Source organism: Esox lucius, chromosome 13, assembly GCF_011004845.1.
Source record: "Esox lucius isolate fEsoLuc1 chromosome 13, fEsoLuc1.pri, whole genome shotgun sequence".
In the NCBI taxonomy this organism is placed as follows: domain Eukaryota; kingdom Metazoa; phylum Chordata; class Actinopteri; order Esociformes; family Esocidae; genus Esox; species Esox lucius.
The window spans coordinates 1,949,890-1,965,752 of record NC_047581.1 but is presented as its reverse complement, the minus strand read 5'-3'; the positions used below and the strand labels follow the sequence as shown (position 1 = coordinate 1,965,752).

The 15,863-nt window shown below is 44.0% G+C and overlaps 1 protein-coding gene across 2 annotated transcripts; it reads right to left on the bottom strand.

Annotated features, from left to right (window-relative positions):
* Window positions 1-6,531: 6,531 nt before the first annotated feature.
* On the bottom strand, window positions 6,532-14,726 carry ciz1b (cdkn1a interacting zinc finger protein 1b). 2 transcript variants are annotated; one of them, XM_010868337.3, is made up of 15 exons: window positions 14,230-14,726; window positions 14,016-14,131; window positions 13,773-13,924; window positions 13,545-13,647; window positions 13,209-13,290; window positions 12,991-13,094; window positions 12,570-12,652; window positions 12,038-12,247; window positions 11,593-11,723; window positions 11,206-11,302; window positions 10,955-11,065; window positions 8,641-8,757; window positions 8,329-8,407; window positions 8,102-8,223; window positions 6,532-7,988 (listed from the first exon to the last, which is right to left on the bottom strand). In XM_010868337.3, the coding sequence occupies exons 1-15, from the start codon at window positions 14,343-14,345 to the stop codon at window positions 7,287-7,289; spliced, it is 2,325 nt and encodes a 774-aa protein (XP_010866639.2). In that variant the 5' UTR covers window positions 14,346-14,726; the 3' UTR covers window positions 6,532-7,286. The 2 variants fall into 2 exon arrangements, with proteins under 2 accessions (XP_010866639.2, XP_010866640.2); XM_010868338.3 differs by having other exon boundaries at window positions 12,038-12,244.
* Between the last annotated feature and the right edge of the window lie 1,137 nt (window positions 14,727-15,863).

Below are 15,863 nucleotides of genomic sequence, written 5' to 3'. Positions count from 1 at the left end.
AAAACACATGTGGACTGGTTGGGCAAACTCCCATGAACCCTCCATCACCCTGTAGAGGGTATAGAGCTGGTCCAGTGTTCCGCGGCCTGGACGAAAACCACACTGTTCCTCCTGAATCCGAGGTTCTACTATCGGCCGTATTCTCCTCTCCAGAACCCTGGCATAGACTTTCCCGGGGAGGCTGAGAAGTGTGATCCCCCTATAGTTGGAACACACCCTCCGGTCCCCCTTCTTATAAAGAGGGACCACCACCCCGGTCTGCCATCCCAGAGGCACTGTCCCCGACTGCCACGCGATGTTGCACAGGCGTGTCAGCCAAGACAGCCCCACAACATCCAGAGACTTGAGGTACTCAGGGCGGATCTCATCCACCCCCGGTGCCTTGCCACCGAGGAGTTTCTTAACCACCTCGGTGACTTCAGCCCGGGTGATGGACGAGTCCACATCTGAGCCCTCATCCTCTGCTTCCTCAATGGAAGACGTGACGGCGGGATTGAGGAGATCCTCGAAGTATTCCTTCCACCGCCCGACGACATCCTCAGTTGAGGTCAACAGCTGCCCACCTCTACTGTAAACAGCGTTGGTAGGGCACTGTTTCCCTCTCCTGAGGCGCCGGATGGTTTGCCAGAATCTCTTCGAGGCCAGCCGATAGTCCTTCTCCATGGCCTCACCGAACTCCTCCCAGGCCCGAGTTTTTGCCTCCACAACCACCCGGGCTGCAGCCCGCTTGGCCTGTCGGTACCCGTCAGCTGCGTCAGGAGTCCCACAAGCCAACCAGGCCTGATAGGACTCCTTCTTCAGCTTGACGGCATCCCTTACTTCCGGTGTCCACCACCGGGTTCGGGGATTGCCGCCTCGACAGGCACCGGAGACCTTACGGCCACAGCTCCGAGCGGCCGCTTCGACAATGGCGGTGGAGAACATGGTCCACTCGGACTCAATATCTCCAACCTCCCTCGGGATCCAGTCGAAGCTCTGCCGGAGGTGGGAGTTAAAGATCTCTCTGACAGGAGACTCGGCCAGACGTTCCCAGCAGACCCTTACAGTACGCTTGGGCCTGCCGAGTCTGTCCAGCTTTCTCCCCCGCCATCGGATCCAACTCACCACCAGGTGGTGATCAGTTGACAGCTCCGCCCCTCTCTTCACCCGAGTGTCCAAGACATACGGCCGCAGGTCAGATGAGACGACAACAAAGTCGATCATCGACCTGCGGCCTAGGGTGTCCTGGTGCCACGTGCACTGATGGACACCCTTATGCTTGAACATGGTGTTCGTTATGGACAAACTGTGACTAGCACAGAAGTCCAATAACTGAACACCACTCGGGTTCAGATCAGGGGGGCCGTTCCTCCCAATCACGCCCCTCCAGGTGTCACTGTCGTTGCCCACGTGGGCGTTGAAGTCCCCCAGTAGAACAATAGAGTCCCCAGTCGGAGCACTTTCCAGCACCCCTCCCAGAGACTCCAAGAAGGTCGGGTACTCTGCACTGCCGTTCGGCCCGTAGGCACAAACAACAGTGAGAGACCTATCCCCGACCCGTAGGCGCAGGGAAACGACCCTCTCGTTCACCGGGGTAAACTCCAACACATGGCGGCAGAGCTGGGGAGCTATAAGCAAACCCACACCAGCCCGCCGCCTCTCACCATGGGCAACTCCAGAGTGGTGAAGAGTCCATCCTCTCTCAAGGAGTGTGGTTCCAGAGCCCAAGCCGTGCGTAGAGGTGATCCCGACTACCTCTAATCGGAACCTCTCAACCTCACGCACTAGCTCAGGCTCCTTCCCCGCCAGCGAGGTGACATTCCACGTCCCTAGAGCTAGTTTCCGTGTCCAGAGATCGGGTTGTCTAGGCCCCTGCCTTCGACTGCCGCCCGATCCTCTTCGCACCGGCCCCTTATGGTCCCTCCTGTGGGTGGTGAGCCCACGGGAGGGCGGCCCCACGTCGCCCGTTCGGGCTGAGCCCGGCCGGGCCCCATGGGGGAAGGCCCGGCCACCAGGCGCTCGCATACGAGCCCCAACCCCGGGCCTGGCTCCAGGGTGGGGCCCCGGCTGCGCCATACCGGGCGACGTCACAGTACTCAATATTTTTTTCATCATTAAGGGGGGTTTGAACCGCTCTTAGTCTGACCCGTCGCCTAAGACCTGTTTGCCTTGGGAGACCCTACCAGGGGCATATAGCCCCAGACAACATAGCTCCTAGGGTCACTCGGGTACTCAAACCCCTCCACCACGTTAAGGTGGCAGTTCAAGGAGAGGACAGACTGGTGTGTGAAGATTTATATTCCAACAGGACAATGACCCCAAGCATACAGCCAAAACAAATGGAATGAATGACAAACCAGAGGGTGAAAGTCCTTGAGAGGCCTAGCCAAAACAAAAAATTGAATCCTACTTAGAATCTGAGGATAGACTCATTCACTGTTGCTCCCCAATTCAAAAACTGCTTGTCTGAGAAAAAATGAAAGGAATGGGAGACAAGCCCTATATACAGTTGTGCAGAGACATAACTATATATGTACAGTAATCACTTAGAATTTAATACATTTTTATTTTTACTTTGTCATTTTGTTTGGTTTTAAAAAGTGAACCCCAAAATAATATTCAGTCAATTTAAATTTAGGCTTTAACACTGATTTAGAACAAGCCAAACAGTTTGGAACCTTATTGAAGAGATAACAAGCTTTTAAACTAAATATTAATAGAGAATTTCTTATCTAAAATATCAAAGGGATGCATGCAGAAAAGGCATATTTTTATGACAAAACCCAATACTTAATGGAAGCAGAGAATAAAGAGAACGCCTAAATGTGCACATTTTTCAAGCTAAGGAGGTGCACCAGAGGTAATATCCCATGGCTAAACATTTTCGTAAGGCCAGGTTGGGTGAATGAAGAGACAGTTGATAGACTTGACACAGATCTTCTCTGTCTTACACAAGCATGCCAGATTTTATGGAGGAATCCATAGCATACACAAGCCCAATTCCGAAAGAGCCTTTGGGCTAAAAATGCATTAAAAATCCATGTGGGCAAGTGGGATTTAGTAGTTTAAGCCTCTGCATCCGGTGCACATATACTGCTGTAGCGTGGATTCAAATCTTTCCTTCCATCTTTCCTAACCCTCTATCAAATTAAGCCTTAAATACCAGAAAATATATATATATATATCTTTGATGGAAACATCATTTGCAGACATAACGATGAATCATTGAGACAAATGTTCAACAGCACAAATCATTGCATACAATAAATCCATACATTTTGTCAATTAATCCAATACATTTTGTTAGGAAACATGAATGGCCAGCACTAATTAAAAGGTATCTCTGATAATCAAACAAATCTGAGACTGTTGAAACTGAGACTGAACAACTCAGAAACACTATTGGTAACAGCAAATTGCTTTACTCTTCAGCTCGAAACTTCCCCAATTCTTATAGGTTTGAGTATTGCATTTTAGCAATTGATGGATTTAGCAATTGACAGACATATATTTTTTTTATTGGATTCCGGTGTGGATTCACTGCTAACCACTCCAGAACAGCCCAGGGTTTATTCCTCAACCATTTTCTTTCATGCATTTTAACAGAGACCATAGTTTTTGGACAAAGGGGTGAAGACTGCAAACCAAATAACACTGCTGAAAAAAATAAAGGTAACATGTAATCATCATGGTATAACAAAGTCAATTAAACTTCAGGGATCTGTCCAGTTCGGAAGCATAAGCGATTGTGAATCAATGTCACCTGTTTTGCTGAAAGTGACTACAATCAGAGGAGGCATATCCTTGGGGGGTCACACAGACCTCCATGTGCTAGCCAACAGTACCCTGACTGCAGTTAAGTACCAGGATGAAATCTTACGCTGGTGCAGTGGGGCCTGGGTTCCTCCTGGTGCAGGACAATGCTCGGCCTCATGTGGCCAGAGTGTATAGGCAGTTCCTGGATGACAAAGGCATTGATGCCATTGACTGGGCCTCAGATTCCCCAGACCTGAATCCAATTGAGAGCCTCTGGGACGTTATGTATCAGTGCATCTGATGCCACCAAGTAGCACCACAGACTGTCCCAGAGTCATAGTAATATGGATCATGGCACATAAAGGAATGAGAACTGTGACCAACTATTTTTTGTTGAACCCTGCATTTGCAGAACAAAGCAAAGTGTAACCATGCAATAGGCAAAACTTTTTCTGTTTTCTATTTAGTCGGTTATCGTCTCGGCAACTGAAACCTTCGCCTCTAGTTGCATGGTTACTGTTTGCTTTGTTCAGAAAATGCCAGGTTCAACAAAAAAAGAATGGTGCAGGTGCTGTCAATATGAAAATCAATCATTCAATCACATTGAATAGAGAAAAGTGTCTGAGGAAGTTAGAAATAAGATTTTAACCAAGCATAGACAATCTCAAGGCAACCAGTCCATCTCCAGAAACCTTGATGTTCTTGTTTCCACCATGCCTAATGTTATCCAAAAATGTAAGGTAAATGTCACTGTAGCTAACCACCCTCGAAATGGCTGAAGGAAAACACTTGATAGAAGACTGCATGAAATAATCGGTCGCATGTTGGAAAAAGCACCTTGATCAACTGCCTTCAGATTCAAGGTAAGTCAGTTTCAACCTGCAAAATCGGGTCACCAACTCAAGAAAATTGTTGTATTGTAAGAGACTGAGGAAGACCCCACTGATGAGACATAGTAAAGACTGACTGCAATTTGCCAAAACACACCTGAACATGCCACAATCCTACTATATCTCCTGTGGATAGATGAGACAAAATTAGAGCTTTTTGGAAAGGTACACTATGTTTACAGAAAACTAAATATTTTTGAGGTTGCTCTGCTGCCTCTAGCACTAGGTGCCTTGTGCATGGCATCATGAAATCAGAAGAAGAACCAAGGCAGTTTGGGGCATGTCGAAATCCAGTGTCAGAAAGTTGGGTCTCCACCTAAGTTTATGGGTCTTCCAACAGGGCAATAAACTCAAACACACTTCAAAAGCCCCCAGAAAAGGTTCAAGACAACATGCTAGACTGTCCCTAAGTGGCTAGTAATTTGTGTAAATCCCAATGAAAACCTGTAGAGGTCTGAAAACAGATGTTGGGAGACACCCATCAAATCTGGGAGAACAGCAACAGTTTTCACAAGAGTAATTTTCTGGGCCAAACAGCCAGTACAGACAAGCAGAAAGCTTATTCATCGTATTGGAAGAACTTTATTGCAGTTTATAGCCAATCTCTGAAACCAAATTTCACATCTAAGGTGTCAATAATTTTGTCAATGCCATTTTTGTTTATTTTCTGATTTGAAATGACATCAGGCTAAATAAACTAATATTTTGTAATCAACAGTGAAAAACTTTCAATTTCAAATGATTTTTTGAGACTTTGTTAAGAAAATACAAGAGTGCCTATACTTCAGCCACAACTGTAATGCAGGGTTCAACATTAACGATGGCCAGCTGGCCCAGGGCCAGTAAAACCTAACATCGGGCCAGAAGACAAAGACAGCTTGGGCTAGTGCTCAATTTCCCCATATAAATTCATAGTATTGTATTAAATGTTGGCTTGTCATTGTCACTCTTCCCGCTTAGATTTTTGCATGTTCTCACATGACAATGCATCTGTAGCACTTCTTGTCCCGCCTCAAGTTCAAAGGTTTATTTTTAATTTGCAATAAGTTATGGCAATGAAATGCTTGGTTTTCGTACTCCTGACAGTGCAGTTAAAAGTTACAAAGTAACAGTAATTCTAGTATAAAAATAAGATAACACAATCTATCAATAATGACACTATACAAAACACGCATCAGTAATAACTATACAAGTGTACAACCATAGTGCAATGTAAAAGTGACAGGTGGGCATGATATAATTGGCAGATGAGGATGATATAAAGTGACGGGTGTGCATGGGCTATGGATGGTGGGGTTCCCAAGTTGAGCAGCCTTACAGCCTGTGGAAAGAAGCGGTCCCGTAGCCTGTTTGTTTTGGACTTGGTAAAAAGGCTGTGGCATGGGTGGCTGGGATCTGTAGTGATTTGTTTGCCCCTCCTCCTACACCTCTCTGTCTAGAGATCTTGCAGGGACGGCAGGACAGACCTTGTGATGCGCTCTGCTGTTTTAATCACCCTCTGAAGTGCTTTGCGGTTGAGGGCGGTGCAGCTGACATACCAGGCGGTGACACAGCCAGACAGGATACTCTTGATAGTGCATCTGTAGAAGTTGATGAGTATCCTGGAATCTGTGCCAAATCTTAATCGGCATAGGAAGAAGAGCCATTTCCTAGCCTCCTTCACCACGATGTTAGAGTGATGAGACCAGGTCAAGTCATCGCTGATGTTGACACCAAAGGAACCTGATGTTGTGAACTCCCTCTACTGGAGACCCATTGATGTGTTTGGGGACGTGGTCCTCAGGTGGAGGTTGTTTTCCTGACACCTTACCTGACTCATCAATGTCAGAGATTAGGACAATGATGGTGGTGTCATCAGCAAACTTAACCATGGTGTTGTATTACACCATATTTATGTTACCATAAATATATTTACTAAATTGTTTTATTTTCCTGCTTTTGTCACATCAAATAAGCAAGCATCTTCATGAAGAGATGATAATATTTGTTGTAGCTCATGTCTCACATCACATGCAAATCCATATTCTAATGATATGATATTTCATACCATATATCTGTAAAATACAATTACATATTTTTTTATTCAGTTCAGGCCGGTAAAAATACAGTCCAGGCCAATAGATTTCAAACCAACTGGCCATACAGGGCCAGTGAGAAAAAAAGTTAGCGTTGGACCCTGTACAGTTTCAAATAAAATAAAATCTTAGACATGGAAATAGTACATACCCACAACATGTATTTCAAACATTCCTTTAGATATTATGGATAATCAGTCCTGCAATCCAATGTTATCCATAGATAATGATATATGAAATTGAGAGCAAAAACGTGTGTGGCTGTGTCATTACTTGCATGGGATTGAATGGGAACTTGATTGAGTTTGTGATCTAAGGCCATTTACTCACTCACTGTGATTGGAGATCCCTTGCAATGAAGTGCATTGTTTCCATTTCAATAGTAACACAAACTGGTGATTCTATTTAGACTCAACATCTTGACTGTAAACAAACAGGATGTCTGTGAAATCTTACCTTGGGTGACTCATTCAATTTCTCACACACCCATGGCATGGAAATCACATTATTCATCCTTAATGTGCAAGCTTTAAGTGATAAGTTCTTGGGTCAGGTTTGGTTTCATTAAAAAACACTTAGCTATGCTTTACTGTTGAACACAACCTTTGTCTCCAGTTTTTGGGTGTGATGTCCTTGTGGAGTTCCTTTTACAACCCTTTGCTGGCCCAATCCCAGTCGACTCCACTGGTTCTTCTCCGTACACCGGTTGTCTGTTCTTGTCCAGTGTTGGTACATGGGGTGTCAACAACATGTAGCTCTCCTGCTGCTGACGCTCCCTCTCCAGAAGCCTCTCTGGCATTGTCTCATTGGTAGTGCGTGACACGCTTCCATCCGTGTTCTGGTACACTAAGGGCAAATGTAGAGAACATCCAGCTCCGCTGGCCTTCTCACCCTCCCAGACTCTTAGTTGGGGATTTTGGCAGCCCAGGCATGGGTACTCCTTCAAGTTATCGCATACAGAGTTTAAGTCAAGATGAGGTTGGTTGGCATGGCAGGTTGGCCTATGGTCATCTGCATCAAGCTGTTCTGAGACCTGCTGGGTGGCGGTGATGTTGCCCTGCTCTGCATTTTCCAGAGCAGAGACAATGGGAGATATCTGCTTGGTGGCCGGGGTGCAACAGGCATGTATGCTGTCTCCAGCCATAATGGATTTATTTGTACAGCCTTTTCTGATATCCTCCATGTCATCTCGGGAGTACCTCAGGGGAAGCGGGTCCCCCGACATTCGGCTGCAGGTCTTTCCCGTGTCCTCCGTAACTGAACACTTTCGACTCAACACTTTGTATTTCTAATATAGATACATGAGTGTCAGATAACAGAAATTAAAACAGAGCTAGGACTTTATGGACACAAAAGGACAAAAACACTGAGTATGCATATGATTCTGTCTATGAAGCATACCTGTAGGTTCTGAAAGTGCATGAGGGACTTGCAATGAAGGTGCCTAGCAGTTGACTCAAAATGGAAGAACTTATGGCACAGTCTGCAGAGATAACCGGCCACTGGGACAACAAAGCTTGGGCCTTTAGGAAAGAATAGCAAAATGGTAAAGAAATCATAATAATAAATGAACAATTATCTATCAATTCTTTGAGTGACCCGTTGTCTCCACATAACAGTGCAATCACCATATTGTGTTTCTGAATCATACTCTTCATGTTCCTCGATGTTCTCTTGTGCGACATGTCTTTCACCAGGCTGCCTTTCCTGCAGAAGCAGAGAGAAATGAATATCCGTTAATTATTTTGAAATGTTTTGTTATTTAGCAGACACTTATGTAGAGCAACTCAGAGGCAATTTGGGTTACGTGCATTACTTAAACGCACACCAATCGATCTTGCATCTTTTTGGCTTGGGTAATTGCACTAGAGACCTTTCGGTTACCGGTCAAACACTATAACCAAAATGCTGTTCCTTGATCAAACATAAGCCAATAATACCTTGCTGTCATCGTCCTCATGGGTCTCCTCCTCAAAGTCATCTTCTCCCTCAAAGCACCCCACTGCATCCACTGTGATCAGCTCCTCCAGGACATCTGGCTCTCCCTCCTCCCTGAGCTATGCTCCAAAAGCATTACATGGGGAGGGGGTCAACCCTGAGCTAAGCAGTTCCCTCTGCTAGACAGTGTGCTTCATCAGAATCAGAGATTTGTTGCCCAATAAGTTTCACAACAAATCGATGAATAAAACACATTGCTTGCTGAGGGACAAATCCTAACCTTTTATCTATTTCACACTTACTGAGGCCTAAAGTGTTTCAGCAATTTATTGTGTGTTCTGATCTAGCATGAGTTTGATTCCAGACCAAGACTTTCAGCAAAAAAACTCCCACCCATCTATCACCACTGTGTCAATCAAACAAAAGCTTAACATGCCAAAAAAAATATTCATTTAATTTCTACTTAGCGTCAATTGGAGATCAATTGAAAATTCAAACATGGTGGTTAATCGATTGCGTCAAAAACTTACTGTCCAGCCTGCCACAGACTGTATATTACATATAAAAATACAGTTGTGCTCATAGGTTTGCATACCCTGGCAGAAATTGTGACATTTTGGCACTGCAATTTCCTATTCATGCGTTTAATTTAAGGATAGTGATAGCGTGAAGCCATTTATTATCACATAGTTGTTTGGCTCTTTTTTAAATCATAATGACATCATTATGATTTTGTTACAGACACACAACATGACACAAACAGGTGAAAATGACAATTTATGGTGAATTTCCCACATCTGTGACTTTTTGAATTGCAATTTCTGTCTGTGTATAAATAACCAATGAGTTTGTTAGCTCTCACGTGGATGCACTGAGCAGGCTAGATACTGAGCCATGGGGAGCAGAAAAGAACTGTCAAAAGATCTGCGTAACAAGGTAATACAACTTTATAAACATGGAAAAGGATATAGAAATATCCAAAGCCTTGCAAATGCCAGTCAGTACTGTTCAATCACTTAAGAAGTGGAAAACTCAGGGACCTCTTGATACCAAGCTAAGGTCAGGTAGACCAAACAATATTTCAGCCAAAACTGCTAGAAGAATTGTTCAGGATACCAAGAAAAACCCACAGTTAACCACCGGAGAAATACAGGCTGCTCTGGAAAAAGACGGCGTGGTTGTTTCAAGGAGCACAATACTTCAACAAAAATGAGCTGCGTGGGCGAGTTGCCAGAAAGAAGCCTTTACTGCGCCAATGCCACAAAAAAAGCCTGGTTACAACATGCCCGACAACACATTGACATGCCTCACAGCTTCTGGCACACTGTAATTAGGAGTGACGAGACCAAAATAAGGCTTTATGGTCACAACTAGGAAAGGGTCAACAAGGCCTATAGTGAACAGAATACCATTCCCACTGTGAAGCATGGTGGTGGCTCACTGATGTTTTGGGCGTTTATGAGCATCTAAAGGCATGGGGAATCTTGAAAATTGGCAAGATGAAAGCAGCATGTTATCAGAAAATACTGGCAGACAATTTGCATTCTTCTGCACGAAACCTGCGCATGGGATGCTCTTGGACTTTCCAGCATGACAATAACCCTTGGCACAAGGCCAAGTTGACACTCCAGTGGCTACAGCAGAAAAAGGTGAAGGTTCTGGAGTGGCCATCAAAGTCTTTTGATCTTAATATCATCTAGCCACTCTGGGGAGTGGAGTTCATGCAAGACGACCAAAATACTTTGCATGACCTGGAGACATTTTGCAAAGACGAACTATACCAGAACCAAGAATTCAGGGGCTCATATACAACTATTACAATAGACTGCACGTTCACTAAAGGGGGCAATACACAGTAATAAGAACTAAGGGTATGCACACTTTTGAACAAGGGTTGGTTCATTTTTATCTTTGTTGCCATATTTTGTTTTGTGATTGCGCCATTCTGTGATGACCGACAGTTGAATGTGAATCCCATAAGAAATAAGAGACATGTTTTGCCTGCTCACTCATGTTTTTACAAATGGTACGTATTACCAATTTTCCAAGGGTATGCACATTTTTGAGCACAACTGTACATATATGCTATTGTATATGTAATCTTAACCGGAAAGCTGATGGAGGGCTGTAGAGCTGAATAGGAAATTGTACTTCTGTTGCCAAAAATGTATTAATTCATTTATACACATTGAATGACTTAAGATGCAGTCTTTAAGTGAAGTTATGATTTGCCTCTGGTTAAGCCTAGCATAACAAGACTAGTCCCTAGTCATACAAAGGAAAAATTTCCCAAATTGAGGCAACACCCACACACACCTCAACCTGCAGCTTGTGCTCTCTGGACTTCATGTGTTCCACAAACTTCCGTGGTGTCCTGAAGTGGCGTTTGCAAACAGTGCAGAAGGGACGTGAAGACTGCTTTGACAGCTGAGCAACCAGGAAGTGGAAATGGCAACACATTACAATGTTTCTATAGCTCTGGATATGCCATGTTCCTTAATCCAGAGAAACCATTCAGCCTCTTTGTTCTTGCCAAATGCAGGGCTTCCCTCTTATGTCCCCTTTACCTTATGCTCCTGGGTCCTCCGGTGCTCGATGAGGTCACCGCTGAAGTGTGTTTGGCATATCGCACACCAGCGCTGCACTCCTCCCGTTTTATCATCCCTGCAAAGTGTCAAAACCAAATCTGAAATCAGTTGTTGGCCTGGCTTCCCTCAATTATTTTTTAATTGCTGTCAATTACCAGATGCTGTTGTCCTAGCAACTCACATTAACAATTAGGACTAAGAGCTTTTCTCAAGGTGAAATAAAAATACTCCTTTTTGGAGCGAGGATTACATTGGTTACTGGCCAAAGCTTTAAGCCACCTACCACCCAACATAGACATTTGCACCACTGACAAGAGATGGTGAAGAGGGAGGTGTGTGCTAACGTAATAAGAAGTCACCCCTTACCAGCCTGTGCGCAAGTCATGTTGAGAGTCGGCAACCCAGGGTAACAGGTTGACCAGACAGGTATTGCTCACATGCTGAATCTCCAGCATACGCCGCTGGTGTTCCGCCCCGTTCATATGGCTCTGGAAGTTCTGCAGGTGTGTTTAACAGACAGACAATTTCTCAGCGAGAAGATATTTCAGATGTTTGATCATGTGACCAGAGTGGTCCTTAAAAAATATATAGCTTCGTATAACCATAGTTTGAAAACCACATCTGCACACCCAATCAGCATACCCTGGTAAAATAATTCAATTGCTGACTTGACTGATAATTCGCTCATTATTGCACCTAATACAACAATTTTCCACAAGGCTGTCAAACCTATGCTTTGATTTTTTTCTCATCCCTTTTCTATAGCTTGTTTCAGTATTTCTGCAAGCACGGTGTGTGGTTTTAACGCCACCTGCTGGTTGTGGCAGGGGGTGCTGCAGATGTAGCAGTAGTGGCTGTCAGCAGCAGATTTGTGGCCTGGGTCATTGTCCTGAGCCTGTCCCCCTGACCCACAGGAGGGCCCCATGGCTGCACCTGGCTCCTCTATGCCCGTGCTGAACGCCCGGCTCTGGCTGCTATGCTGGATGGTGACCTTCAGGGAAGTCCTGACACCTAGAACCTGCTACAGCCACACAGGACAGTATAAATTAGATCACATTCAACTTTGTCATTGAACAGTACAAGTACAGTACAACGAAATGCAGTTAGCATCTAACCAGAACTGCAAACATAGGGGAGCAGAAAATGTACAAGTATTAATTATATGGTATGTCACAAGTGGGATGTATAGATGTGCAATGAAGGCAAATGCAAGTACAAATGGCAATTCTAAATATTTATTTAAGGAAAATGTAGTCAGGGTATACAGTCAACATAGACAGCACTTAAAAATAGACTTATTAGACTATTATTATTAGAATATACTATTTTTAGGGTGAGCTTACATCAGATGCTCGACTTTCATCTCCACATTCTTCCAGCCCGTGAACGGCAGGGCACTCACCTCCGTACACGAGAGCAGCGACAACTATATGAACAGCAAATACAGTTCAGCTTTTAAACCCAACAGATTAATTTACTAGAAGTCGGACCTGTAGATGCATAAAGTTTATTAAAGTCTTTCATAGGGTAAATGGTTTAACGGTAAGCATGGATGTATATACAAGGAATTAAATAGAAGCAGACAGCCAACACAAGCGGGACCAAGCTGAACCTTTCCCATGACAAATATGTATATGTTTCAAAATAAATTATACTGTGAAGTGTTGTGCTGCAATACTCACTAATAAATCCTCCCTGGCAGCCTGTGTCATATGACAGTCAAGTAGTAGAATCAATACTGGAACAAAATCTTATAAAACATACCAGTGGGTTTCAATACATCCATTGGCCTTTTATCATTGGACGTCCGGACTGCCACGTGTCCAAAGGGTACATTCACATGATCATCTTCTGATCTGTGAATAACACTGGTAACGGAAAGTAAGAAAATAAAAACAACCAGATTTAAAAAAGGGCTGAAGATGAATTGTCCAGTAAGAATAGCCTGTGCAAAATATTGTGCTACAGTGACCCCTACTAACCCATTTGCCTTCAGCTTCTTCAACTCAGGCTTCTCTTGTGGCTGTGCAAACGATAGTCTGTCTGATTCAGTTTTCCCCATCTCTGTAAAGCAAGAGTGAAAAAAAAAGTATCTGGATCCGTACAAATCCAGATTAACCTGGCAAAAGACTGAACAGTGCCATTCAAGGGTATCTGAGTAGGAATGCTGACCTACAACATGGCCACCCCTCTCCCAGTCCATGTGATCTTATAAATTATGACTTAAAAGGCAAATGTGATCTTACTTCAGGCATCATAATCTCAGCAGCTTTTTAAATAAAGGGCCAGCTGTGAAGGTGAGATATGATCAAAGGCACCTGTATTGGTAGTCCTCCCCACTGGACAGTCTGTTTTGCTGGTGCCCAGCTGTCCATTAGCCTTTCCAATTTGTTCATAATCCCTCTTTGTCCCAAGAATGTCCTGTATGAAAACAACATTAAATCATTAATCAACAGTTACATTTATTTTCGAGATGTTCAGTTCCTATTATGTAAGTAAGACAAAGGACTCCAAGTCAGAGGATGACAGAGGAAGAGATGAAGAACCTTGTTTCGGAAGTGGTTGTGGGAACGATATGGTCTTGAGGAAGAGAATCCCAATCGGGGGACAGGAGCTGGTCCTAGAAGAGAATGCTGTGCCCCCTTGGCCAAAAGTGAAAAGGGTAGCCCACTGCCCATGGCCAAGTCTTGCACGTTAGCTACAAGTAGAGGAGAATGTACATTGTCAACCTCAAAACAGAATCATCTTTTCAACTTCAACCGTATATGTAAGAAGACAATAAGGTTTACCTTGCATCCGTTGCTGTATAAGTACTGCGCCTTGTAACATTGGGTTGGGGGCACCCAGAGCAGCCTGCGGAACTGGGCAAAGGTTTACCATGCTAGGAGAAGGCGGAAACCTTGGTCTGAAAAATTTGACAGTTGGATAAAAATGATGAATTCCTGCTAGGCGCATAAGGATTACAATAAAATGATGCAAACCACACATTCAATCATCTCTTACCGGTTCTTTTGATGCTGGCGGGGAAGTTGGGATGGCAGACGTTGGGTTGTTTTCAGTTGCTGCCAAAGACGTTGGTTGTGTTGGATCTGATGCTGCATTTGTTGATGTTCGAACATATTCTTGCTGCTGTACTACTGTAACGCTTCCAACAGTAGATATTGCAGTCAGTTGTAAGCAAGAATGTAAGATACGAATTAAAATTCCAATTAAGTTTATCTAGAGATCAAGTTTGCCAGATGAAAAAGCTATTTGAAAGTAGCAAACATTAACTAGCAATTTAGCTAGCAAGCAGGCTTTCAGTGACAACATGCGCTGTAGGCTAGCAAAATTAGCATTTTGCCAGAACACTTAATCGTGTGCCAATTCTATTTTCTACCTAGACTGTTTCCCTTGTGGTTTGTTTGGTTTTGTTTAAAACAACTCATATGCTGGTTAGTTGTTGAAATATCTAATCTAACGGTAGTTCCAGCCCAATGCAGTGTACACTGGAGGCGTGGGTAAAAACGCAAACTATGGAAAGCCAAATGGTTCACATATTATTATTCTGAACGGGGGTTTTGCGATTATGCCGTTGAAAACGAGTATGAGTGTCATTTACAAGCGATATTTTCGCCTGTTTTTTTTCTCTAAACACGCGTTGAAAACATCTACATTGTCACTGAAAATGTCTAGTGGATTTACTTATGGAAAGCCAAGTGAGTCTTGAACATCATACGTTTCTTCCTTCTTCCTCCAAACACGGCGAGTGGAGTTTAGACCAAAAAGCTCTGTTTCTGTCTCATCAGACCACATGGCCTCCTCTGGATCATCCAGATGGTCATTGGCAAATTTCAGACGGGCCTGAACATGCGCTGGCTTGAGCAGGGGGGACCTTGCGTGCGCTGCAGGATTGTAATCCATGACGGCGTAGTGTGTTACTAATGGTTTTCTTTGAGACTCTGGACCCAGCTCTCTTCAGGTCATTGATCAGGTCCTGCCTTGTAGTTCTGGGCTGATCCCTCACCTTCCTCATGATCATTGATGCCCCACGAGGTGAGATTTTGCATGGAGTCCCAGACCGAGGGAGATTGACCATCATCTTGAACTTCTTCCATTTTCTAATAATTGCCCCAACTGTTGTTGCTTTCTCACCAAGCTGCGTGCCAATTGTCCTGTAGCCCATCCCAGCCCTGTGCAGATCTACATTTTTATCTCTGATGGTCTTACATAGCTCTCTGGTCTTAGCCATTGTAGAGCAATTGGAGTCTGTTTGATTGAGTTTGTGGACAGGTGTCTTTTATACAGGTAACAAGTTCAAACAGGTGCAGTTAATACAGGTAATGAGTGGAGAACAGGAGGGATACTGTGATGGCAATTTAAAAATTCCAAATAGTTCTATGAAAATGGTAGGTAAGACAGGAGAAATCAATTGCGCAATAAACGGTTTTAATCTTGCTTGCAAGGAGAAAGTATACAGGTTACAAAGTAACGGTGGATAGTTTCTAAATAAAAACATCATTTCGACAGTATTTATTACATAGGAAAAAGGGGTGTGGTAAGATGCTGCCATCTGTTTCATGTCCATAATGTTTTTTGTAGTGTTTGCCCAAAGGGGCCAACTGACCTTACTGCCCCCTTGCTGTATCTTCTCCTAT